The sequence below is a fragment of the Molothrus ater genome, chromosome 27 (assembly GCF_012460135.2).
Source record: "Molothrus ater isolate BHLD 08-10-18 breed brown headed cowbird chromosome 27, BPBGC_Mater_1.1, whole genome shotgun sequence".
NCBI lineage: Eukaryota > Metazoa > Chordata > Aves > Passeriformes > Icteridae > Molothrus > Molothrus ater.
This window is the reverse complement of record NC_050504.2, coordinates 5,535,869-5,562,047: the sequence shown is the minus strand read 5'-3', so window position 1 is coordinate 5,562,047 and position 26,179 is coordinate 5,535,869. Positions and strand designations below refer to the sequence as shown.

The 26,179-nt window shown below is 48.9% G+C and overlaps 1 protein-coding gene across 2 annotated transcripts; it reads left to right on the top strand.

Annotated features, from left to right (window-relative positions):
* Positions 1–286: 286 nt before the first annotated feature.
* Positions 287–25,533, top strand: KPNB1 (karyopherin subunit beta 1). 2 transcript variants are annotated; one of them, XM_036398874.2, is made up of 22 exons: positions 288–514; positions 769–827; positions 3,881–4,063; positions 7,371–7,571; positions 9,293–9,445; positions 10,021–10,080; positions 10,182–10,271; positions 11,156–11,266; positions 13,135–13,236; positions 14,066–14,290; positions 14,935–15,126; positions 15,573–15,703; positions 16,642–16,789; positions 17,055–17,126; positions 19,179–19,323; positions 19,922–20,004; positions 20,634–20,741; positions 21,381–21,524; positions 22,005–22,110; positions 22,613–22,727; positions 23,334–23,495; positions 24,039–25,533. In XM_036398874.2, coding segments are annotated over exons 1-22 (2,631 nt in total). In that variant the 5' UTR covers positions 288–474; the 3' UTR covers positions 24,040–25,533. The 2 variants fall into 2 exon arrangements, with proteins under 2 accessions (XP_036254766.1, XP_036254767.1); XM_036398873.2 differs by lacking the exon at positions 24,039–25,533 and having other exon boundaries at positions 287–514; positions 23,334–23,499.
* The last annotated feature ends 646 nt before the right edge of the window (positions 25,534–26,179 follow it).

Below are 26,179 nucleotides of genomic sequence, written 5' to 3'. Positions count from 1 at the left end.
CCACCGCCAATGTCCTCGCGCCGCCGGCCCAGCCAATAGAAAGGCGCGCGCGCCGGCCCGGGGGGGCCCCGCCGGCCAATCAGCGCGGCGGGCGCGGGGCGCGCGCGCGGGGCCTCCTGGCGTATCCCTCCGCCGCCCGGTGCGCGCGCGCGCCGCCGCCTCCCCGCTCGCGCGGCCCCTTCTTTTTTTTTTTTTTTTTTTCCCTTTTTTTTCTTTCCTTCTTCTTTTTCCGTTCTTTTTTTGTTTGTTTTTTTTTTTTTTTGAAAATAATCTCCCGCCACCGCCCCGCAGCCGCACCGGGAGCCGCCCCCGCCCCGCTCCGGCCTCCGCCCGCCGCCTCCGCGGGGCAGGCCCCGGCTTTCCGCCCTTCCCCTCCCTCCCCTCCTCCGGCCCGCCCCGCTTCCCCCCCCCTTCCCCTTCCCCTCCTCCTCCTCCTCCTCCTCCCGCCGGCGCCGGAGCCGCCACGCCGCCGCCATGGAGCTCATCACCATCCTAGAGAAGACGGTCTCGCCGGGTAGGGCGCGGGCTGAGGGCTCAGGGCAGCGGGGCGGGCAGGCCCGGCGGGGCCGGGCGGGGCGGGGGCCGCGCAACCCGCGGGGCGGCCGAGGCGGCGCCCGCAGCCCCGGGGAGGGCGTGGGCGGCGGCGGAGGCCGTGGGGCGGGCGGGAACCGTGGCGGCGGGGAGGCTCCCGGGCACGCTAAGGAGCGTGCTTGGAGCCTGAGGGCCCGGGCGGTTGGGCCGCGGCTGACGCCGGTTTCCCCTCCGCAGACTGCTCAGAGCTCGAGGCGGCGCAGAAGTTCCTGGAGCAGGCGGCCATCGAGAACCTGGTGAGCGCTCGGGGCGGCCCCGGGGGTGGCGGGGCCGGTGGCGGGGCCGGCGCTGCCCCGAGCGCTCCGCGGCCCCCCCGCCCCGCCCGGCTCGGCCCGGCCCGGCCCGGCCCAGCCGCCATGGCCGCTGCCGCCCCTGCCCGCGCCCGGCGGCCGCGCGGGCCAATCACAGCGCGCCCTGCGGATCCGGCAGCCAATCAGCGCGCGGCACCGGGCCGGGGGGCGGGGCCGGTGCGGGAGCGGCCGCGGGCCATGTGCGGCCACCGCGGCCATCGCGGCCCCGGGCGCCGCCCGGTCCTAAAGCCCGGCCGCCTGCGGGGACCCCCGGCCGGCCCCGCCTGCCGCTTCCAGCGCCTGCGGGACCCCCGTTCGCTCCTAGTGCCGCCGCACCCCCGCCCAGTCCCGCTGCCCGCTCCTACCGCCCGGCCCTGCACCCGCGGGACCCCCGGCCGGTTCTAGCGCCCGCTCCTACGGGACCCTCTCCCAGCCTTGCCGTCCGCGGGATCCCTGCCCAGCCCTGCTGCCCGGTGCCAGTGTCCGGTTTTACTGCCTGTGGGACCCCCGCCCAGCCCAGCTGCCCCGTTCCAGTGCCCTCGGGACCCCTGTCCGGTCCTGCTGCTCGGCGCACCGGGCCCGCCGCATCCCCTCGGGCCCCCCGGCCGGGCGGGATCGGAGCTTCGGGAGTCTGGGGAGGAGCTCGGGGGCGGCTGGTGGGGAGGGAGGTGCGGCTGGGCAGGGGGAGTTGCACCCCCGGTGACCTTAGATTTGAGGAAGAAAAGAAGTCTGAAAAAAGAAAAGAAAGGGGGAACAAAAAGCCCAAAGCCCCGGGTGTAGCCGCGGTGCTGGAGCAGGGGATTCGAGGCTGGTGCTGCTCGAGAAGGGTTTTTGCTTAGTCAAGGCGTGGGGCTGCAGCCCTGGCTGCTCCCCGCAGCCCTGGGGAGCACTGGGGGTGCTGGGTCCCGGTGTCCCGGTGCTGTCCTTGTCGCAGCCCCGCTGCCACCCCCAGAACTGGCACCTGTCACCCCCAGCAGTTCCTCCCCTGGCCCGCTGTGAGCTGGGACAGCCACGGGGGTTCTGTGTTTGTGGCGCTCCTGGGAGGAGGGTGAGCTCCCCTCGGGGCAGGATTGATGCAGCCTTTGTGCTCAGCACCAGTTTTGAGGGAAAATCCTCTGGGGTGGTGCTGGGGGCACCTCAGGATGCCCCAGCCGAGCCTGGAGCTCCAGGGCTCTGTGGTGTGAGGGATTTTGGGGTGATGGGCAGGAGCTGCTCATGGTCCTGATTCCCAGGTGCTGGGAAGAGCTGGGGAAATGTGGATTTCCCAAGGTTTCGTTTTCCCCTCTGCCTGGGGGGATTGCTCCAAGCTTTCATTTTTACTTTGCTTTGTGAGAGAGAGGCAGGGCTGGCACCAAGGACCTGTGTGGGAATGGTCCAGGCTGGGAGGGGGCTGAGTCCTGGAGGAGGATGAGGGTGGGGATGAAGCAGGAGGATGAGGATGAGGAATTCAGGCCTGTCCCCACCACAGGATGTGGTCCCTGGGTGGGAAGAGCCTTTCCCAGGAGAGGGAAGGGGCAGGAGAGCCCCAGGGCTTTGGGAGCATCTCCCAGTTCCCTGCTGGAGCCTCCTGCTCTTCCTCTCCCCCCTTCCTCCTCCTCTGCACCCCTAATTAACTCCCTTTAGCTAATTTATCCATTTTTACCTGAGCTGTTCCCTGACACCTCTGCAGATGCGCCAGGTCAGGCACATCTGCCCTCACCTTATCTCTCAAACCTGAGGTTTCTTGTGATACTGCTCTTTTTTTTTAGCTGAATTTACCTCAAAACCTCATGAAAAGACAAATTTTCCTGCTAATTTATGAGTGAGAAACCCAAGGATGCTTCTCCACCTGTGAATTTCAGGAGTTTTCTTGTCCAAGGTGGCAGCAACACTTCTGGGTTGTCCTGTGAGCTAATTCTAGCTGGTTCCTCACTCCTGATACAATCACAATTTAAAATTTGGTTTGAAGTGGTTTAGTGGGCTCTGTTCGTAGGGTTTATTCTATTGCATTAAATTTAGAATATTTCTAAATATTTCTATAAATTTAGAATGTTTCTAATGCTTTACAGCATCTCTTAAAGTTTTCCCCCAAGAATTTGACCCCAAATTCTTCAGTTTGAACTTGAAGAGTTTGGGATGGAACTAAAATTAATTTTATCTCAAGATCTGGGCTTGGGCATTGAAAACCTGGGGTCCAAGGCACTGGAGTTGTTTGTTCAACTTTTGAATGTTGAGTTAGTTTTACAAATGGGTTATGGTGCCCCAAAATCTTTGTAATTTAAGTTTGGTTTTTTTTTTCTTTAAGGATATATTTTAAGATTTCTTAAAAGATTTTAGAAATGGGTTTATTGTAAAAAAGTAGAAGATTTTTAGGAAAATCGCTTGGAAAGCAATGCATCTGCTCCCACTATTTTCTAGGAAGGCTTCTCTGAGCAGGCAAAAAGCTTTTGAGGAAAAATATTCAGGAAAAAATAAAACTTCACTGCTGACACTTGACTTAGGGGAAGCCTCTGAAATGTGAAGAAATTTTAAAAAGGTTTGAAAGAAGAAAAGGTTTAAAAATTGAAGGTTTTAGCAGAGGAAGTGGCACCAATGTCAGGGGGTTTTGTTTGCACCCAGGTGCTTTTTTGGGGGGGTCGATCGTAATTTTGGGGGGGTCGATCATAATTTTGAGGGGCTGATTATAATTTTGAGGAGTTAATCATCACTGTGGTCAGCAGAGAGTTTGGAATGTCACAGATCAGAGGTTCCCCATTTTACTAATCCCAGTTTGGGTGTGGAATCGCCCAAGCAGCGAGCAGGGAGTTCCTCCGTCATTCCCACCCAGAACCTCCATGTTTTGCCCCATAAATGCCCCATTTGAGGGCGCTGCCGGGGCGGGCAGGAGCAGGGAAGGTGGCGGGGCCCCGGTGTCAGCTCTGAGGGGATCCCCACGCCCGCGGAGCCCGGCCCTGCCCGCCGGGAGCCGAGCCCGTGCCCTCGGCGCGGCCCGGCCGGGGCTGACCGCGCTCTCTCCGCAGCCCACCTTCCTGGTGGAACTGTCCAAAGTGCTGGCCAACCCCGGCAACAGCCAGGTGGCGCGCGTGGCCGCGGGGCTGCAGATCAAGAACTCGCTGACCTCCAAGGACCCCGACATCAAGGCCCAGTACCAGCAGAGATGGCTCGCCATCGACGCCAACGCCCGCAGGGAGGTCAAGAACTTCGTAAGTCCCGGCCTCGCTCCTCCTGTTCCCTCGTTTGCGCCTCGGGTCATCACCCCTGGTTCTCCACCTGAGCAGTCTTCTCCTGCCCTCTGGAGCAGCAGCTCAGTTCTGGGAGTTGGTTTCATCCGGATGAGTTTTGGGGTGGCATTTGGACTAAGATCTTCCCCCAGGGGTTGGTTGAGTGCTGGTACAGCTCTCTATGGGATGCTTGTGATCCCAAAGCTGTTAGAACTCTGGGGTTGGATCTGTTGGGTTGGGTTTTGGGGTTTCCCCAGAGGCTGTTTGGACACTGGGACAGCTCCCCATGGAATGGTGGTGATCCCAAAGCTCTCAGAGCTCCAGCAGTTTGGGGTTGGATCTGTTGGGTTGGGTTTTGGGGTTTCCCCAGAGGGTGTTTGGGCACTGGGACAGCTCCCCAAGGAGGGATGATGATCCCAAAGCTCTCAGAGCTGCCAGGGGTGCACAGGGTGGATTTTGGGGTGTCCTGCAGGGATGGGAGCTGGGCTGGGTGCTCCCTGTGGATCCCTTCCAGCTCAGGATGTTTGGGATTTATGGAAGGTTCTGGCAGGACAGGGGAGGATGCTTTTGGACTGGAAGAGGATTGGTTTAGAGGAGCTAAAGGAAGAAGTTTCTACAGTGAGGCTCTAAAAACGCTGCAGGGATTGCCCAGAGCAGCTGTGGCTGCCCCTGGGAGAGTGGGAAATGTTCCTGTCCGTGGCCCTGGGTGGGATTTACGGTCCCTTCCCACCCAAACCATTCCAGGATTCCATGGTTTCCCTTGCAGCCTGGCTGGGCGTTGATTTTTCTGCAGGAGATGCTTTTTGAGGAAGATTTTTCTTCCCTTTCTGAGGAGGATCTTCCCAAAGTGCTCTCCACTCCCCATCAGCATCTTTGAAATGAGCCTGAGCAACGTTCACATGAGGCCCAGCAAGTTTTAAAAGTGAAAAATGGGGGAGAAAAATGACAAGTTCCAGATAGAAAATGAATAAAAACTGGTGCGTTTTCCCGAGGATGCTCTTTGCCCGGTTGGAGTTCAGAGCCTGCAGGGACAGAAGTGGTGGCTCAGTGCTTTGTTGTTTCGTTTTGGCTGATGGGAGCAAAAAGCGGTGCTGGGATTTGTGCAGCGCTCTGTGACTGACTCAGCTCGGCCCCGAGCTTTGTGTTTATTTTCTGTGTGTAAACAGAGTCGCTCCCGAGAGTCCCAGAACGATTTGGGTGGGGAGAACCCTGAATTCCATCAGCTCCCACCTTTCCTTCGCCCGGGGTGCTCCAGGCCCAGTCTGGCCTTGGACATGGCCGGGATCAGGGGCAGCCGCAGCAGGGGCTGAATTTGGGTGCGAGATGAGGGAGCGCCTTTGGTCCTTTATTTCCATGGAATGTTACTGGGATCAGGAGCTGTCCCTGTGCACTGGAATTGAACCATTTGTTGCTGTTTTCAACACCAAAAACCCAACATTTAGGTGGAAACTTGGAAAATGAAGGTGTGGAACTGGAAATGCTGATAAAATGCACCCCACTCCCTCCAGTTTTGAAAGGAAATGTTGGTGGTGTGTAACTGGAAATGCTGAAAAAATTAATTCTCGTGTCTTTGTTTTTTAAAGAAAGTTTCATTGGTGTATGACCAAAAATGCTGGAAAAAGGCTAATCCCTTCCTCTATTTTTTATAGAAAATGTTATTGGTATTCAAGTGGAAATGATCAAAAAAAAAAAAAAAGCATTTCCCTCTCTATTTTTTTTTAAAAAGTTATTGGTGTAGAACTGGGAATGCTGAAAAAAGTTCATCCCATTTCCCTCCATTTTTTAGAGGAAGTTACTGGTGTAAAACTAAAAATGATGGAAAAGTGCAAACCCCTCCCTCTACTTTTTAAAGAAAATTTTACTGGCGTATGACTGGGAAATGCTGAAAAAATCCCTCTGTTTTCTAGAGAAAGTTATTGGTGTATAACTAAAAATGATGGAAAAGTGCAAACCCCTGCCTCTGTTTTTTAAAGAAAATTTTACTGGTGTATAACAGGAAAAGCTGAAAAAATGCATCCCCCTCCCTCCGTTATTTTAAGGAAAAGTTCCCAAATTCCACCACCAAAAATCAACCCCAATGTCCAACAAAATGACACAGATAATTTTGGCATTTAAAAATTTGCTTTTCGTGTTGATTTCAACCCCGATTTGTTGAACTTTTACCAGAAAGTTAAGGAAAAGTTCCCAAATTCCACCACCAAAAATCTTCCTGATCGATCCCAATGCATTACAAAACTACCAAGATAATTTTAGCATTAAAAAATTTCCTTTTTGGGGCGAATTCAACCGCGATTTGTTGAACCTTTAGCCCGGCAGTCCCAGCCGGGCTGTTGGCGTCCCCAGCAGCGTTTTTGGGGTTCCCAGCAGCGCTTTTGGGGTTCCCAGCAGCGCTTTTGGGGTTCCCAGCAGCGTTTTTGGGGTTCCCAGCAGCGCTTTTGGGGGGTTCCCAGCAGCGTTTGTGTGGGGTTCCCAGCAGCGTTTTTGGGGTTCCCAGCAGCGTTTTTGGGGTTCCCAGCAGCGTTTTTGGGGGGTTCCCAGCAGCGCTTTTGGGGTTCCCAGCAGTGTTTCTGCAGGTTCCCAGCAGCGCTTTTGGGGGGTTCCCAGCAGCACTTTTGGGGGGTTCCCAGCAGCGTTTTTGGGGTTCCCAGCAGCGCTTTTGGGAGGTTCCCAGCAGCATTTTTGGGGTTCCCAGCAGCGCTTTTGGGGGATTCCCAGCAGCGTTTTTGGGGTTCCCAGCAGCGCTTTTGGGGGGTTCCCAGCAGCGTTTGTGCGGGTTCCCAGCAGCGTTTTTGGGGTTCCCAGCAGCGTTTTGCGGGGTTCCCCGGTGATCTGTGGCCGGTCTTTCCCGGGTTCCCCGGTGATCTGTGGCCGGTCTTTCCCGGGTTCCCCAGTGATCTGTGGCCGGTCTTTCCCCGGTTCCCCGTGATCTGTGGCCGGTCTTTCCCGGGTTCCCCAGTGATCTGTGGCCGGTCTTTCCCCGGTTCCCCGTGATCTGTGGCCGGTCTTTCCCGGGTTCCCCGGTGATCTGTGGCCGGTCTTTCCCGGGTTCCCCAGTGATCTGTGGCCGGTCTTTCCCCGGTTCCCCGTGATCTGTGGCCGGTCTTTCCCGGGTTCCCCAGTGATCTGTGGCCGGTCTTTCCCCGGTTCCCCGGTGATCTGTGGCCGGTCTTTCCCGGTTCCCCGTGATCTGTGGCCGGTCTTTCCCCGGTTCCCGGTGACCTGTGGCCGGTCTTTCCCGGGTTCCCCAGTGATCTGTGGCCGGTCCCTGATGCCCGTTTGTGCGGCGCAGGTGCTGCAGACGCTGGGCACAGAGACGTACCGGCCCAGCTCGGCGTCGCAGTGCGTGGCCGGCATCGCCTGCGCCGAGATCCCCATGAACCAGTGGCCCGAGCTGATCCCGCAGCTGGTGGCCAACGTCACCAACCAGCACAGCACCGAGCACATGAAGGAGTCCACGCTCGAGGCCATCGGCTACATCTGCCAGGACATCGTGAGTGCCCGGGGCGCTGGGGCTGCGGCTGGGATAGCGCGGAGGCCGTCACGGCCTGCGATGGGTGGCTGGGGTCCTTGGGCTGGAGATTTTGGGGTTCTTTGGGTTCCATTCTCTGGGTTGGAGATGTTTGGGTTCTTTGGGTTCCATTCTCTGGGTTGGAGATGTTTGGGTTCTTTGGGTTGGAGATTTTTGGATTCTTTGGGTTGGAGATTTTTTGGATTCTTTGGGTCGGAGATTTTTTGGATTCTTTGGGTTGGAGATTTTTGGATTCTTTGGGTAGGAGATTTTTGGGTTCTTTGGGTTCCATTCTCTGGGTTGGAGATTTTTGGTTCTTTGGGTTCAGTTCTTTGGGTTGGAGATTTTTGGATTCTTTGGGTTTAAGTTTCTTGGATTCTTTGGGTTCAATTCTTTGGGTTGGAGATTTTTTGGATTCTTTGGGTTGGAGATTTTGGATTCTTTGGATTGGAGATTTTTTGGATTCTTTGGGTTGGAGATTTTTGGATTCTTTGGGTTCCATTCTTTGAGTTGGAGATTTTTTGGATTCTTTGGGTTGGAGATTTTAGATTCTTTGGGTTCCATTCTTTGGGTTGGAGATTTTTTGGATTCTTTGGGTTTGATTCTTTGGGTTGGACATTTTTTGATTCTTTGGGTTCAATTCATTGGGTTGGAGATTTTTGGATTCTTTGGGTTCCATTCTTTGGGTTGGAGATTTTTGGATTCTTTGGGTTGAAGTTTCTTGGATTCTTTGGGCTGGATTTTGAGTTGGATTGGTTCTTTGGGTTGGAGTTTTTTGGATTCTTTGGGGTGGATTCTTTGGGTTGCATTTTGGGATGGATTGGAGTTTTTTGGATCTTTTGGGTTGGATTTAGGTTTGGGTTTTGGCTTGGATTCTTTGGATGGGATTTTGGGTTGAAGTTTTTCGGATTGGTTGGGCTGGGTTTAGGATTGAGTTCTTTAGGTTGGACTTTTTTGGTTGGATGTTGGATTGGGGCTTTTTAAGTTGGATTTTTTGTTTTTTAAGGATTCCCAGGAGATTTTTTATGGTCTGGGGCTTTTCCAGCCTTTAGGAAATCCTGATTTCCGGGAGACTTTAAAATTATCTTGGAGGGCTTTCCTGACATTTGGATTCCCAGGAAACTTTGGTGATGCTTTGATGATTCCCAGCCTTAAGGAATTCCTGATTTCCAGGAGATTTTTGCGGCTCTGGAGGGGATTCCCTGGTTTCCAGGAGATTTTCCCCCTGCTGGCAGCTCCAGGCAGGTTCCTGGAAGGCCTGACCTCCTTTCCACCCCAAATCCAGGTCACCATTCCTGAAGGGAATGCGGAGCCTCCGTGTCCCCACAGGGCTGGGGAAAACCTCAGCTCAGCATCCACGTCCCAGAGCAAACGGGGATCAGCCTTGGCATCCTCCCTGGGCTGGAAAATCTGGAATTTCCTCTGGCCAGGGGATTTCTGGAGGATTTGTGCTCAGTTCAGGTTTCTCCTTCCCATCCCAAGTGCTGCAGGAATTCCTTGGATTTCCCATGATTTCCTGGTTTATCCTAAAATTTTTCAAAAACATTTATTTGTAGATCCTGACCAAAAAAAAAATCCCTTTTATTTGTAGATTCTACTGCTTGGAAACAGAAAAAAATCTATTTAAATAATAAATAAATTTAAAAAATCTATTTAAAGAATAAATAACTTTATCCAGATTTTTTTTAATATTTTTTTTTCAGGATCCAGAGCAGCTCCAGGACAAGTCCAATGAAATCCTGACTGCCATAATCCAGGGAATGAGAAAGGAGGAGCCCAGCAACAATGTGAAGCTTGCAGCTACCAACGCACTCCTGAACTCTTTGGAATTCACCAAAGCAAACTTTGACAAAGAGGTGAGGGAAACAAAACCCCAAAAAAGCCAAAATCTTGGGGAGGGATTGCAGGGGGAGCTGCTGATCCACGGTCAGTGATGAGGGTTCATGCACCACGCTGAGTTTTGATGGATAAATCCTGTGGAAACTGAGACTTGGATCCAGCTCTGGCCAGGGAGGGGAGCACTGGACCTTTCCCCTTTCTTTCCTTCTTTTTTCCCTTTTTCCCCCCCCCTTTTTTTTTTTTTAAGAAATTGCTGAAATAATTCAGGGACCAGCACGATTTTTGAATTCTGAAGTTCTGCTGTGTCTTTATTTTGGACAGCCTTGAAATGGAAGTTTTGGATTCCGGTTTTGGGGGGGAAAAAAATTTCCATTTTGGTGGAAAAAACCACTTCACTTTTGGGGAAAAATAGACCCATTTTGGGGGGAAAATATTCCCACTTTGGGGGGAAGATGGTTTAAAGTAGAGCAGGGAGTGGTGCCCTGTGTCTGTGCTGGTCCAGACCTAAATTCGCCCTCCCTGGGGAGCCTTTAAAAGCTTAAATTCTTCTTTGAACCCCTTTTAAGGTTCTTTTATTTCTCTTTTTTTTCAGTCTGAAAGGCACTTTATTATGCAAGTAGTCTGTGAAGCCACACAGTGTCCAGACACAAGGGTGAGTAAATTCAAAATTCCCTTCCTGGGGAATCTCTGCCTGCCAAAAATATCCTAAAAATAGGAAAATTGTGTGAAATTGGGCATTTTTCTCTGCCCCAGGTACGAGTGGCTGCCTTACAGAACCTGGTGAAGATAATGTCCCTTTATTATCAATATATGGAGACCTACATGGGGCCTGCCCTCTTTGCTGTGAGTGATTTATGTTTTATTTATAAAATAATTTTAATAATTAATAATAAAATTATTTATATATTTCTAATGAACATGTATTAATTTCATATATAATTAGCATATATTAATATAATGTAATAGTATAATAATATTTATACACTGGTATAATAATAGATGTTAATAATATGTAAGTAAGATATTAAATTAATCTATAATGAATTATTTATTTATAATAAGTAAATTTTATTTCTAATTCTCATATTTATTTCTCTGATTTTTCTCTGCTCGTATTTTCCCCCATTTGTATTTTTATTTCTCAGGTTTATTTCTCTGATTTCTCCCCATTTGAATTTATATTTCTCACTCTTTTTGGCTGATCTCCCTGTGTTTATATTGATATTTATTTTCTTGATTTTCCTCTACTTATACTTCTGTGATTTCCCCCATTTGTATTTCTCATATTTATTTCTCTGCTCTCTCTGTACTTGTATTGGTATTTCTCACATTTATTTCTCTGATTTTCCTTTGTTCATATTTATATTTCTCATGTTTATTTCTCTGATTTCCCTTATTTATATTTCTCATGTTTATTTCTCAAATCTCCCTCAATTTCTGTTTCTGTTTTCCATTTTTATTTCTCTCAAGGCCATCTCTTTAAAAAGTTCCTTTCCTGATTTTCCTTTGTATCCCTGGGAATCCCAATCCCTAAAAACCACATCCTTGAAATTCCAAATGGGACAAAAACCTCAGTTCGAGGTGATAAAATAAGGGCGAAAAATCCGATTTGTAATTTTCAACCTCAATAACTTGAATTTCCCCCAATCTCCTCCTGATCTCCCACAAACCAGGATGAATTCCAGGCAGGATCAATCCCTAAAATCTCCTTTTTTTTGGCATGGCAGATCACGATTGAGGCAATGAAAAGCGACATAGACGAGGTGGCTCTGCAGGGCATCGAGTTCTGGTCCAACGTGTGCGACGAGGAGATGGACCTGGCCATCGAGGCCTCCGAGGTGGGGCTGGGGTCCCCTCATCCATGCCCTGGGATTCCCCTCATCCATCCCCTGAGAATCCCCTGAGATTCCCCTCATCCATCCCTTCATCCATGCCCTGGGATTCCCCTCATCCATCCCCTCATCCATCCCCTGGGAATTCCCTCATCCATGCCCTGGGATTCCCCTCATCCATCCCCTCATCCATCCCCTGGGAATTCCCTCATCCATCCCCTCAGATTCCCCTCATCAATGCCCTCATCAATGCCCTCATCAATGCCCTCATCAATGCCCTCAGATTCCCCTCATCAATGCCCTCAGATTCCCCTCAGATTCCCCTCAGATTCCCCTCAGATTCCCCTCAGATTCCCCTCAGATTCCCCTCAGATTCCCCTCAGATTCCCCTCAGATTCCCCTCAGATTCCCCTCATCCATCCCCTCATCCTTCCCCTCATCCATCCCCTCATCCTTCCCCTCATCCTTCCCCTCATCCTTCCCCTCATCCATCCCCTCATCCATGCCCTGGGATCCCCTGCTCTTCCCCTGAAATTTGCCGTTCCTGGCTTTGGCCACCCTGGGAGCTCCTCCTGGCGTTCCTGGGGGGAAATGGAGAAATTCCTGACTGGTTTTGGGCTCACAGCTCCACCTGAAAAGCCCTAAAAGAGATTTTGGCTCCTCTTTTTGGGAGCTTTAAATTCTTCCTTTGGGGGTTTTTAGCTCCTCCTTTGGAAGTTTTTTGGCTCCTTTGGGAGTTGAGTTTTTGCTCCTCCTTTGGGGATTTTTGGCTCCTTTTGGAAGTTTTTTGCTCATTTGGGAGTTCAAGTTTTGGCTTCCCCTTTGGGACTTTTTAGCTGCTGATTTGGGAGTTAGTTCCTCATTTGGGGCTCGAGTTTTTAGCTCCTCACTTGGTTCTGGCCCAGGTCCTGCTCCCCCCAGGTAAATTGGAGGTTTTTAGCTGACACTGCATTCAGAATTCCTGTTAATCCCAAAATCCTGACATGGTTTGGGTTGGGAGGACCTTAAATCCCAGCCATGGGCAAGGACACCTCCCACCATCCCAGCTTCTCTCCAGCCTGGTGGGTTTTGTTCAAATAACCCAATTTTACCATTCTTATTCCCTATTTCCACCTAAATCCACATGCAGCTCCTATCACAGAGCTCTCCCATGCTTTTCCTGGAAATAATCCGTGGGATTAATGAAATAATGCCCAAAATTTTGGGGTCTGCCATGGTTATGACAGAGTTTTTCTTCCAAAAGATGGTACACATTCCCTAAAATCCATGATTTATGAGTCAGACCTGGAATTCTGGATGAAATAAAAGTAATTATCCTGTGGAATGGCTGGGGCTGGAGAGGAATTTGGGGAATTTGTTCTGCGTGCAGATGCTGTTTGCAGAAATTGTCTGTGGAGATCAATAACAGCTGAAACTTTGAAGGGCTCTGCATGAATCACATCCATTTTTTTAAAAGCAGCTAAATCTATATTTATGCTTGCATTCCCAAAAAATAAAAAAATCAAGGATAAAAGGACAGGCAGCAGCAGTGGGGTGGGGTTTATTTGCTCCAAACCTTTTGCTCCTTCACCTTGGGGTCACTTGGTAATTGCACCTGACAGCCAAGTGAAAATGGGGATAATTGTGCCCTGTGAGGAGGGATGAGGAATTAAAGTGGATTTTGGAATATTTAAAGTGGATTTTGGAATATTTACCTCAGTGCCAAAGTGCCCTTGAGGCAGCTCAGAATTTGTGCTGGGGAGGAGGGGGGGGGAAAAAGGGAATTTATGCCTCCTGGAGTTGATCATTCAGCCTTTTAATGCTGAAAAAATTATATAAAACCAGATAAAAATATTGATGAAAATAAACTTTTCACCTCTTCTTTTTCCCTGCAGGCAGCAGAACAAGGACGGCCCCCAGAGCACACCAGCAAGTTCTACGCCAAGGGGGCACTGCAGTATTTGGTCCCTATCCTAACCCAGACCTTAACGAAACAGGTGAGTGCCACATTCCTTGAGGGAATTGCAGCTCAGGAGCTCTTCCTGCCCCCCTGGCTCCTTCGGGAATGGGGTTTTGGATTCCTCAAAATCCCTTTTGGATCCCCAAAATGCCTCAGGAGGCGGCAGTCCCTGGTCTGTGATGAGTTTTCATGCACCACTCTGAGCCAGTGATGCAGCAATTTTTGGGCTGAGACTGGGACTTGCCTCCTTTTTTTCCCTGATCACATCCCAGCATTTGTGGTTTCCAGAGGGTTTGGTGATTCCCTGTATTCCTGAAAGAATATTTGGGATATTCAACCAAATATTGCACAGCCCCTGCCTCATCTGAGCTCCAGTTCCTGGGATTTTTGAGGCCTTAGTCCCTGTTAAACTATATCTAAAATAATTCCAGGGATTTATTGGAGCTGTGCTTCCAAGATTTGTGGTTCCCAGAGGGTTTTAGTGATTCCCTCTATTCCTATTTGGAATATTAAACCAAATATTCCACAGCTTCCTGTGAGCTCCCAATCCCTGGAATTATTGAGGCCTAGGTTTATTTACTTCCTGTTAAACACTTCCAGGGATTTATTGGAGCTGTGCTTCCCAAGATTTGCGGTTCCCAGAGAGGTTTGGTGATTCCCTCTATTCCTGACAGAATATGCTCCTGTAACTTGTATGGTTGTCCTTGTTCCCAAGCTGTAAAAGGAATTATTTTATCTCCCTGCTCTGTGAAGAGAGCTCACCAACCCTTAATATGTATCTCAGACCCACACTGTAAAGCAGCACAAAATCTGAGAAAAACTAAAGTTCAACTTCATTGCATCGCCGGGTGATGTTCTTCCCGCAGGATGAGAACGACGACGACGACGACTGGAACCCCTGCAAGGCAGCAGGGGTGTGCCTGATGCTGCTGGCCACGTGCTGCGAGGACGACATCGTCCCGCACGTGCTGCCCTTCATCAAGGAGCACATCAAGAACCCCGACTGGAGGTACCGCGACGCGGCCGTCATGGCCTTCGGCTGCATCCTGGAGGGGCCCGAGCCCAACCAGCTCAAGCCTTTGGTCATACAGGTCAGTGCTGGGCACGGCCTGCAGCTCAGAATCCTGCGGGTCTTCAGGGGAGGCTGTTCGGTTTGCGTGAGGTTTTCGTTTAAGGAAAATCAGGAGGGTGCCATCTGGTTTTGGAGGTAAAAATGCCCTTTTTAGGGGCTGCTAGAGCTAAAAGTCTTGTGGTTGTCTGGAGGAGAATGTCTGACTTCCACATGCTCTTATTTAAAAAAAAATCAGAAGGATATCACCTGTTTTGGACGTTTCCGGAGCCTGAGTTTTGTAGGGTTTTAGAGCCCAAAATCGCTGGGTTAATTGATCTTATTTTAAGGAAAATCAGAAGGATGTCACCTGTTTAGGACATTTCTGGAGCCTGAGTTTTGTAGGGTTTTAGAGCCCAAAATCGCTGGGTTAATTGGGAGAGAATGTCTGGTTTCTACATGATCGTATTTTAAGGAAAATCAAAAGGATGTCACCTGTTTTGGAGGCTTCTGGAGCCTGAGTTTTGTGGGGGTTTTGAGGGTTTCTTTTGAGGAAAATCAGGAGGGTGTAATCTGGTTTTAGAGGTAAAAATCTCTTGTTTGGGGGTTTTTAGAGTTTAAAATTGCATGGTTATTTATAGGAGAAATTTTTTTTCCCCTCACGTGGTTTCTCCTGGCTCCTTCCAGGCCATGCCAACGTTGATAGAGCTGATGAAGGATCCCAGCGTGGTGGTCAGGGACACGACAGCCTGGACCGTGGGCAGGATCTGCGAGATGCTGCCCGAGGCCGCCATCAACGACATCTACCTGGCCCCGCTGCTGCAGTGCCTGATGGAGGGGCTGAGCGCCGAGCCCCGGGTGGCCACCAACGTCTGCTGGGTGAGGAGCCCCCCAAACCCCGCAGCAATCCACACCCAGTGGGAAAAGCAGCTCCCGGTGGGATCTGGAAGGGTTTTGGTGACACCAGGTCTGAGCGTTCTGCCGGGAGCAGCGCTGAATTGTGCTGGCTCTTCTGTGCTCATCTGTGAATTTGGTGGGCAATTCCAGAGACTGGCAGTTCAGCCCTGCTCCAGGCAGCTTGTGCAGATGCCTGGGACTTTTTCCATGAGGGAATTTTCCTTAATATCCAGCCTGGACATCCCTTAAGGCTGTTTGGTCTTGGCTGTCCAAATCTTGCCCGTTTCCCCTCACGAATCTCTCCTTTTTTCCCTCACGTTTTCCCCTCACGGATCTCCCCCGTTTTCCCCTCACGGATCTCCCCCGTTTTCCCCTCACGTCTCGCCCATTTTCCCTCAAGTTGGACATTTTGATATTTTGTGTCCCAGGCCTTCTCCAGCCTTGCTGAAGCTGCCTATGAAGCTGCAGATGTGGCTGATGATCAGGAAGAACCAGCAACCTACTGCTTATCCTCCTCCTTTGAGCTGATAGTGCAGAAACTGCTGGAGACTGCAGACAGGTAAAGCAGCCTCTCCAGAAAGCCTTTTCTCATTTATTTCCCGCTCCACGCTCTCAGGCTCTTCTTGGCAGCTGAGATCTGGTGTTGGATTAAAACGTGGCTTTAGTTGGTATAAAAAACCCCAGAGGAACAGAGGATGCAAATCCCAGGAAAACAGCTCTTCCCACTGAATAATTTCTCATAATTTTGTCCATATCTGGTTTTAGGAAGTCCAGAAGTGTCCCTTCTCCCTTTTCCTTCAAATTTCTCCCGTTTCCCCTCACATCTCCCCCATTTCCCCCTCACATTTTCCCCTCACATCTCCCCCATTTTCCCCTCACGACTCCTCCATTTTTTCCTCACGTTTTCCCCTCACATCTGAGGGAAAATATTTTGCTCTCAGATGCAGGGGGAAAAAAAAGGCTAAAACTCAAATTTTATGGTGGCTCGAAGGTCACAAAAATCTGACAGCTCCAGGTTCAATCCCTGGATCAGCTCCATGGACTGATGGAGCTCTTTTTGCTGCTGATTCTCCTTAAAGCCTTGTCCCAGTTCAAAATTTAAACTCTTTCCCTGTCTTCATTTGCATCCAGCCAGGAGTGGAGTGTCTGGCTCAAGGCTCTGGAGCCCATCAATCATCTCCGGTGCCTCAATTCCAAATTTCACACCCTCAGGGGTGGCTGGGGAGGGGCTCTGAAGTGCTGCTCACCTGACACCAACTCCGAGGCTCCTTCTGTCCCTCTCCTTGTTGTGAGAGCTGCTGAAAATCATTTCAAAAACTGAAAATCGTTAGAAAGAAAACTGCCAGAAGCGGCTTCACAAATTCCCTTTATTTCAAGGCTTTTCAAGTGGCTCCTGCTTGTCACAGCACTCAAATGGAGCTGTTGCTGGTTTACTAAAATTAAAAAAAATCTGTTTCCAAGCACTTGGAGCTGCAAATCTTCCTCCTTCTGTTGCAGACCTGATGGACACCAGAATAACTTGAGGAGTTCTGCCTATGAATCCCTGATGGAAATAGTGAAAAACAGTGCCAAGGACTGTTATCCTGCTGTCCAAAAAACCACCCTGGTCATCATGGAGAGGCTCCAGCAAGTGCTGCAGATGGAGGTGGGTAAATCCTGATTTAAAATTAAAAATTTAAATTTAAAACTCTATCCCTGAGAGTGTCCAAATCCAGGGATGGTGGGAGGTGTCCCTGCCCATTTGGGATTTAAGGTCCCAAACCACTCAGGGTTTCTATATTCAGCTTCTTCACAGCCCCTGTGCTCTGAAATCTGAAAAGAACAAATATTTAAAGTACAACCTGGCTCTCCCTGGAGCTGCCAGGATCCCAGGCAGCCTCTTCACATGTGGGATTTTGTTCTTGTTTCAGTCTCACATCCAGAGCACCTCTGACAGAATCCAGTTCAACGACCTCCAGTCTCTTCTCTGTGCTACTCTCCAGGTAAGTTCCTCTCTCCTGCGTTTGCTGTGGGAATAAAGTGGTTTTTGAGGTGTTTTTGTGCCCCTAAAGCTGCAACCTCAGCTCCTGGTGCTGAGAATTGAATGAAAAAAGTGGATTTTGGGTCCCAGCTGACACGTGGGAGGTGATGCAAGGTTCAGAAGTCTCTAAGTTGTGCTCTAGTGACAAAATTCAGGGCAATGTGACTCAAAGAATGCTGCTGGGGATTTTATAGGTTGTCTGTGCTGTCAGATTGGTTCTTGGGTTGGCTACAGCCTCAACAATCCCACAGACAACAACAACAACAAAAAAATTCCCCCAAGGCTTTGATTCCCTCATCTGCCTCTTGTGCTCAGTGCACTTGATCCAAATGGCACCAATTAAAATGTTCTGAGTGTCCTCAGAATTCCCAATTAAACATCTGCTAATGAGCAGGAGCCACCAGGGCGGTGCTTACTGCTGCAAATACTGCTCAAAAAAGGGTTTTTTTTCCCCAAAAAATCAGCTCAGAGCAACCCAGGTGCTCTCCAGGTTGATCCCAGGTTGTCCCTAATTTCATCCTCAAAAGCTTCATGTTTGCTTTCACTCTCCAATTTTACGGTAATTTTTGAAAATAATGGGAAATGGGAATAAACTGTCCTTGGAAAGGGTTTTAATGGAGAATTTTTGCCCTGGAATCTCACAGGATGGGCACTGATCTCTGCCTGGGGAGTGTAATTGAGGTGGAATTAAGATGCCAATTTTAATGTCTAAATGTGGTTTTTTATTATCATCCCAGAACCTGAACCTGAATTTTTTACCCAGTTGCAGCAAATGCTAAAAAACCACAGAGTAAAACTCAGCAGAGGGACTTTTTTCAGTATTAAAAAGATAAAATATATGGGGGTTTTTCCCAATTTTTTTTTTGTTGTTGTTTTGCTGGAAATGCAATTACGAACATCCAGCAGAAGAAAAAACATTTGTTAATATTGAAAATTAAGTGAGAAAATCCCATCCCTGGAAGAATCAACTTGGTTTAGTGGGATGTGTTACTGTCCATGGAATTTGGGGATTTTTAAGCTCCCTTCCCACCCAAACCATCCGGTAATTCCATAAATCAAATCTTAATTATATAAACAGCCAAAGTCCATTTTTGTGGAGTGCAAAATTAAACTTTAAATAATTACGTTCTTCTGGAAATTAAGGATTTTTTTTTTCTTTTCCTGGGAACTGTTGTATTTTGACCACTTCAAGCATTTCTAAACTTTTAATTCAGAAGGGTTCAACCCCTACAAGCTCAGCTGCGACAGAAAAGAAAAGGATTTCATTATTATGTTTTTTTTAATAGGCTAAATTTGGGCTGGTCACATTTAATTCCAGCTTACACATGGCAAAGCTTTGAGAACAGCCCATGCAGCAGGAAAGGGAAATTCAGCTGGAAAATCTGAATGCAGCCAAATGAACGGGACTTTGCAGCCACAAAAGCAGATTTTTTTGGCTGCAAAAGGGTTCAAACAGCAGCTCTTTCATCCTTATCAAAGCTCTCAGGGCTGTGGGAATGCTTTATCTGTAGGATAAGCAGCAATTTTTGCCCAAATTCCACGATTTTTCCCTCAGAATGTGCTGAGGAAGGTGCAGCACCCATTGGTGTGGGAATGCTTTACCTGTGGGTTGAGCAGTTATTTTTGCCCAATTTCCATTATTTTTCCCTCAGAAGGAGCAGACCCATTGATGTGGGAATGCTTTATCTGTAGGATAAGCAGCAATTTTTGCCCAAATTCCACGATTTTTCCCTCAGAATGTGCTGCAGAAGGTGCAGCACCCATTGGTGTGGGAATGCTTTACCTGAGGGATGAACAGTGATTTTTTCCCATTTTCCATGATTTTTCCCTCAGAACATGCTGAGGAAGGTGCAGCACCCACGGCTGTGGGAATGCTTTACCTGTAGGATGAGCAGTGATTTTTTCCCATTTTCCACGATTTTTCCCTCAGAAGGAGCAAACCCAGGGCTGTGGGAGTGCTTTACCTGTAGGATAAGCAGTGATTTTTGCCCGTTTTCCACGATTTTTCCCTCAGAACGTGCTGCGGAAGGTGCAGCACCAGGACGCGCTGCAGATCTCGGACGTGGTGATGGCGTCGCTGCTCAGAATGTTCCAGAGCACGGCCGGCTCCGGGGGGGTGCAGGAGGACGCCCTGATGGCCGTCAGCACCCTGGTGGAAGGTCAGGAATGGGGTTGGATCCGGGAATTTTGGGCAAAGTGGTGAAAAATGTAATTTCTGGTGCAGGGAAGGTGGGGGGGGCTCCGTCCATGGAAGTGGCCGAGGCTGGAGGAACTTGGGATAGTGGAAGGTGTCACTTTAAGGTCCCCTTCAACCCAAGAAATCCTGGGATTCTGAAATCCAAACCACCTTAGAGAGTGGAGTTTTGGTTTCTTGTATTTTTTTATTATTCCCAAAGAAAATGTGGATAAGGCAGTAAAGGAGAGTTGGGGGTGTTCACATGGCTGAAGTGTCCAAGGCCAGGCTGAACAGGGCTTGGAGCAGCTTGGGAGAGTGAGAGGTGTCACTTGAAGGTCCTTTTTATCCCAAAAAATCCTGGGATTCTGAAATCTAAACCACCTTGGAGCATGGAATTGTGGCCTGGTGTATTTTCTTACTATTTCCTGTAAGAATTTGTGAATTTCACTGTTCTCAGTTGTCAAGTGGGACGTTGCTTTTCGCTGGGTTTGGGTGGAATTTGAGGGATTTCTGATTTATTGTTTATGGCAAATGCCAGGAATCGGGATTTTCCTTCTCACTGGAATGTTTTCCCTGCACAGTCCTGGGTGGAGAATTCCTGAAGTACATGGATGCCTTCAAACCTTTCCTTGGGATTGGTCTGAAAAACTACGCTGAGTACCAGGTGTGGATCCTATTTCTCCCTTTTCCAGGGAAATTGTGGCTGCCCCACCCCTGGAATTTTCCAGGGCCAGGTTGGATGAGTTTGGGGATAGTGAAAGGTGCCCCTGCCCATCCAGTGGGGTCACTTCCAACCCAAACAATCCCAGGATTCTCAAATCCAAACCACCTTGGAGCGTGGAATTTTGGTGTCTTAGGTTTTCTTAGTTACTTCCAAGGAAAAGTGTGGATAAGGCAGCAAATTCCGCTTGGAATGTCAAATCCTGGTGTCCCCCAGGGGAATTTGGAGGTTTTTTTCCCCAGCCCAGATCCTGGCTGGGATTTGCCCTTGGTTATCAATCCTGATGGCCTCCATGGGAATTTTGGAGTAGTTTTTCCAGCCCAAATCCTGTCTGGGATTTCCCCTTTGGAATTGGAATTTAGGGATGTTTTTCCAAGCCGAATCCCTGCCACTCCTGGATGTGCTGCCCTCATGCCTCACCCCCGTGCTGTCAGCCAGCTCGTTATCCCCTTTAGGATTTAATCACCCTCCCATCCCTCCGGAGCACCAGGACGACCCCAAATTCCTGGGGGACGACCCCAAATCCCTGGGGATGATCCCCAGTGCCAGAGCTGATCCCTGCTCCGTTGCAGGTCTGCCTGTCAGCGGTGGGGCTGGTGGGGGACCTGTGCCGAGCCCTGCAGTCCAACATCCTCCCCTTCTGCGACGAGGTGATGCAGCTGCTCCTGGAGAACCTGGGGGTGAGTGGGAGATTCCCGAGTAACAGTTGGATGCTCACTCTTCCCAGGGGAGTGGGAGGTGGGAGAAGCCTGGGAAAAGTGGGAGGAATTCTCCGGGAATGTCTCGTGTTTGGCGACGCCGTGCGGTTTGAACGGCGGCCAGGAGGTGCTGGGGGCAAGGGCGTTGGGTTCTGGGGGAATGTCTCATTTATCAGCTTGCTGAATTCCTAAATCAATTCCTTCTTGAATTCCTGAATTCCTCCCAAATTATTTTCTCTCTCCCACTCTGCATTGCTCCCCCTGAATTCCTGAATTCTCTCCCTGAATTCCTTCTGAATCCCTTCCTGAATTCACTCCTTCCAAGTTCCTTCCTTCCTTCCAAATTCCTCCCTCCCTTCCTGTTGAATTCCTTCCTTCCAAATTCCTTTCTTCCTTTTGGATTCCTTCCTCCCTTTCCCACCCTCTCCCACGTTCCTGGGACATTTCCAGGCATTTTCCAACCCCTGGCTGTAGTTGCTCCAACATTTGACACCCCTTCCCCTGCAGAAGCATTCCGAAGCACCCCACACAACCCCCCCGGCGCAGCCTGAGGCCATTCCCTCCTTCCCTTTGCCCCTTCCCACACCGATCCAGGACCTTTTTGGGATGCTTTTTTCCCAGAATGAGAACGTGCACAGGTCGGTGAAGCCGCAGATCCTCTCGGTGTTCGGGGACATCGCCCTGGCCATCGGGGGCGAGTTCAAGAAGTACCTGGACGTGGTGCTCAACACCCTCCAGCAGGCATCCCAGGCCCAGGTGGACAAGGTGAGCTGTGCCCAGTCCCAGGGGGCATTCCCAAGGTCTCGCCTGGAAGCCTAAAGGGGCTGGGCAGAGTTAAAGGATTAAAGTAGGCATTTGTTAAAAGGCTTCAAGGGTACACCTTGGGCAGCACAAGAGCCTGGCCGTGGCTACACCCAAGATGGACTCAGAGTCAGGAGTTTTCTCACTTTTACAAGTTTTGGTCCATTTCCATATTGGGGTTAATTGTCCATTTACAGGCTATGCAGTCCCATCCTCGCAGATTGCTCCCCTCAATTTGCCTTGTTCACACTTTTTGGGCCTTTGTGTTGTTCACACTTTTGGGCCTGAAGCTGCAAGGTTGTCCTTGGCCCTGGGGCTGGAAAGGGATTGTTTTGTGTGCCTGAGCTGCGAGCAGAACGTGCTGACGCTCCGTGTGAGTGCAGAGTCTGGGAAATGAGGGAGCTGGAGCTGAAGGCAGGGCTGTGTCCGTGTGTCTGTCCCCAGTCCGACTACGACATGGTGGATTACCTGAACGAGCTGCGCGAGGGCTGCCTGGAGGCCTACACGGGCATCATCCAGGGCCTCAAGGGAGACCAGGAGAACGTGCACCGTGAGTGGGAGCCCTGTGGGATCCACCCTGGAAACCAGCCACCTCCTGGCGTGCTGGATATTCCCAGATACCCGATGCAAACCTCCCCAGGCCTCCTTTTGGGGTTGTCGTGTCCCTGCTCCTTCCCTTCCTTTGAAATCGTCCAGTGTCACCTCCAAACCACATCTCCTTTTTTTGCCCTTACTCCCCTGAATCCCTTTTCCCCCATGAATTCCCTTTTTCCCCTGAATTCCCTGAATTCCCTTTTCTCCTGTTGATTCCCCGAATCCTCTTTTTTCCCTGAACTCCCAGTGCCACATCCCCACATTCCTGGGACATTTCCAGGGATCCAGGAGCCCCCCTGAGCCTCCTTGTGGGGTTCTCACATCCCTGCCACAGCAAAAACCCCAAACAATCCGGGATCGTTTCCGCTCCCCAGAGGGAGGGTCCAGGTGGGCCCCGGGCTGTTTTTTGGGAGCATCCCAAGCGCTGCCAAAGCTCTGACCAGGCCTCTGCCCTGCAGCTGACGTGATGCTGGTGCAGCCCAGGGTGGAATTCATCCTGTCCTACATCGACCACATCGCGGGGGACGAGGACCACACGGACGGGGTGGTGGCCTGCGCCGCGGGGCTCATCGGGTGAGGCCTCCCCGCCCGCTCCTCCCAGGAAAAACCCTGGCATCGCCCCCTTCTCCTGCCTCCCTGAGGCTTTCCGGGTCCCTTTTGGGGTTGGAGTTGGGTGTTTGGCTCCAGGAGGGAAGGGATTTCGCAGGTGAGAGAATCATCACCACAATCCCAGGTTTAGGATTTTTCCAGGTGCTCAGTGCCCAAAACCCGCATCCTTGGGGAACAGAGGAAGCCAGGTTAAGATTCTGGAATCTGCCCTTTTTTCCTGCCTGGCTGAAGTTTTTAGTGTCAGTTTTGGGGTTGGGCTTCGGGTGTTTGGCTCAAGGTGTGAAGCGGTTCTGAAGGTGAGAAACTCGTCACAGAAATCCCAGATTTAGGATTTTTCCAGGAGTTTAGAACCAAAAAAAATCCTCATCCTTAGGTAACAGAGAAAGCCAGGTTGAGGCGTTTTCATTTCTCCTGCTGAATTGAAGGAGAATTATGGCGAAATCAACCTTTGGCCAAGAACTGGAGCATTTTTAATCCCATTTCTAACTGCGATTTTCCCAAAATCAGCCCCCGACCAGCATTTTGTGCCACTCACATGGGGTTTATTTCCCAATTCTCCTCTGCATCCAGGGATTTGTGTACAGCTTTTGGGAAGGATGTCCTGAAATTAGTAGAAGCCAGACCCATGATCCACGAGCTGCTAACGGAGGGGAGGAGATCCAAGACGAACAAAACTAAAACCCTCGCGACCTGGGCCACGAAAGAGCTGAGGAAACTCAAGAACCAAGCTTGGTGAGGGCTCATCCCCCTTTTTATCCCACCTAAAACATCATGGAATTGGCTCAGCTTAGCCTTGGAAGACTCACGATCCCAAAGTTCTGTTTTCCTGCTTTTTTTGGGGGAAAAAAAGCCCCATTTGGGGGTCTCTTGACCCTACAAAGTCGATTTTTCTCTATTTTCAAGTTGGAAAAGTCTCTGAGATTGAATTCAAGCCAGTTTTTTCCCTCACATTTTTTGTTTATTATTATTATCTCTTGATTTGATGTGTTCAGGTTTGGGGGTCTCTGTTGTAATCCTGGACTGTTAAATTTGGGAAAGTCCACAAGGTAGAGTCCAGCCCAAGAGCCCCATTCCCACGTTTTTAAACACTTCCAGGGCTTTAACTCCCTGAATTCCCTTCTTCCTCCTGACTCCCCTTTTTTCTCTGAATTCCTTTTCCCCCTTTTTTTCCCCCTCAATTCCCTTTCCCCTCTTGAATTCCCCAAATCCATTTTCTCCCCCACAAAATCCCATTTTTTCCCGCCCTAAATCCCCTTTTCCTTTTCCCTTTTCCAGATCTGTTACCATTGGGACGACACCTGAGGACCCCCACTGGATTAAAAAACCAACAACAACACCAAGAAAAAAAAAAGGAAAAATCTCCAATCTCCTACAAAACCCCCCAAAAGCCCCGGGAGTGAGGACGTGTGCGGAATGTTTGGGAATGAGAGGATGCTGAGGATGCGTGAGTGAGGCTCGGAACAAAAATCCCAACCTTTGGTGACCCCCGGCATCCAGGAGGGAATTCTGTGCCCTAAAATTTCCAAAAAAAAGGGGGAAAAAAGCAAAATTCCCTCCAGCCCAAGAGCGGCTGAGCTCGGAGGAGAAAATGAGGGAAAAACGGGGAAAATTGGGATTAAAGTGGTGCTCTGTGAGGTTTTGGCTGCTGGAGAGAGAGAGAGAGAAAGGTGGAAAATTGGGGATTTCCCAGGGATTTGGGATTTTCCCAGGGATTTGGGAGTCTCCGGGATGAGGCAAATCCCAGAGCAGAGAGAAGGAGTTTCAGGAGGAGTGAGTGTGTGTGAGTGAGGTCATATCCACATTCTCAACTTCCCAAAAAAAAAAAAAAAAATTCATTGCAGTTTCTCTTTTTTTTTTTTTTTCCCCAAAACTACAAAAAAAAAAAATTCCGGGAAAAAAAAAAAATAAAAGACAAAAAAAAAAAGACAAAAAAAATCTAAAATATACAAAATTTAAGGGTTCAGCTGTTGCATTTCATAACTGAGGTTCAGGCAGTAAGAGATAGGGAAGAAAAAGTAGAAAAGAGGGAAAAAAAATGAAATTTAAGGAAAGTCGCTTTTTTTAGGGATTTTATTTTTAGGGAATGCTGAATGTTTGGAGCTCTTGGCTTGTCCTGCTCAGCAACAAAAGCGCCTTTCCTTCCTTAAATATTCAACTGTGAATGTAGAAATGGGGGAAAAAAACACAATTTTTGGGTTGCGGGGAATAGAAAAATCCATTTGTCCAGCGAGTTTCAGGCTTCAAAAAGTCCAAAAAAAATTTAAAAAAAAGTCAGGAAAAAAAATTTAAAAATCAGATTTTTTTTAAAAAAGTGCTGCAAATTGGGAAAAGAGATCTCCTGACTCGGACTGTAGCAGAATCAAAATTGTGCCAAAGAGGTGAAAAAAAAAAAAATAAATAAATAGAAATGTGCACAAAAAGAAAGAAAAAATTTAAAAAATTCAGGTGATATTTGGAGAGGAAATTGGATGTGGAAAGAAAACCACAAAAAATGGGATTAAAAGCTGTTTATTTGGAATTATTTGGGATTTTTTTTTTTTGCTTTCTCAAGGCTCGATTCGGATCAGGCTTGATGTGGTTTTTGGTCTCTTGCTGCACTTGGAAAAACACAAGGAAAAAATAAAAAACAGGAAAAAAAAAAGGAAAAAAAAAGAAATTTATATAAAATATATAAATATATAACTTGAGTTGAGCTGACAACGCCGGCGCTTGTAAAAGGTTTCTATTTTTCCACTGCAGTTGAAGATGAATAAAATGGTGTCAAACATTCCCCAATATTTTCCTTTTTTTTTTTTTTTTTTTTTTTTTTTGGGATACTCTTGGCTCTTTTCCAGAGGGAAACCCAGGAAAAAATTGGGATTTTTAAATGGATTTTGGGGGTTTTTCCCCAGTAATCCACAAGGAATTTTTTCTTTGCCGCTTCCTGAATTTCTCGCCGTGTTGGGAGCGGAATTTTTCCTCTGGAAAAAGGAAGAAAGGGGGGAAAAAATCAAAATAAAAAGGTTTTGTTTTTTTCTTAGGATGTTCAGGGTTTGGAGATTTGGAATTTTCACTTTGTTTGCAGCTCTGTGGAGGTGTCGGGAAAGCTCCTGGGAGGGGGAGCAGGAAAACTGGGCAGGATTTGCTCCTCAGTTCCTACAAGGTTGATTTTTATTTTTCCTTTTAATTTTCCAATTTTTTCCATTTTTCCCTTAATTTAATTTTTTTTTATTTTTCTCATTTTTAATTTTATTTTTCCTTTTTTTCTTCATATTTTTAGCTTTTATTTTTCCAATTTTCTTTTGGTTTTCCTTTTAATTTCTTTTTCATGTTTCTTCTAATTTTCATCTGGTTTTCTCTTGATTTTTTTTTTCTCTGAATTTTTCCTTTATTTCCCTTTTAATTTTTCTTGGTGTTTTTTTTTTTCCTGTCCCTAG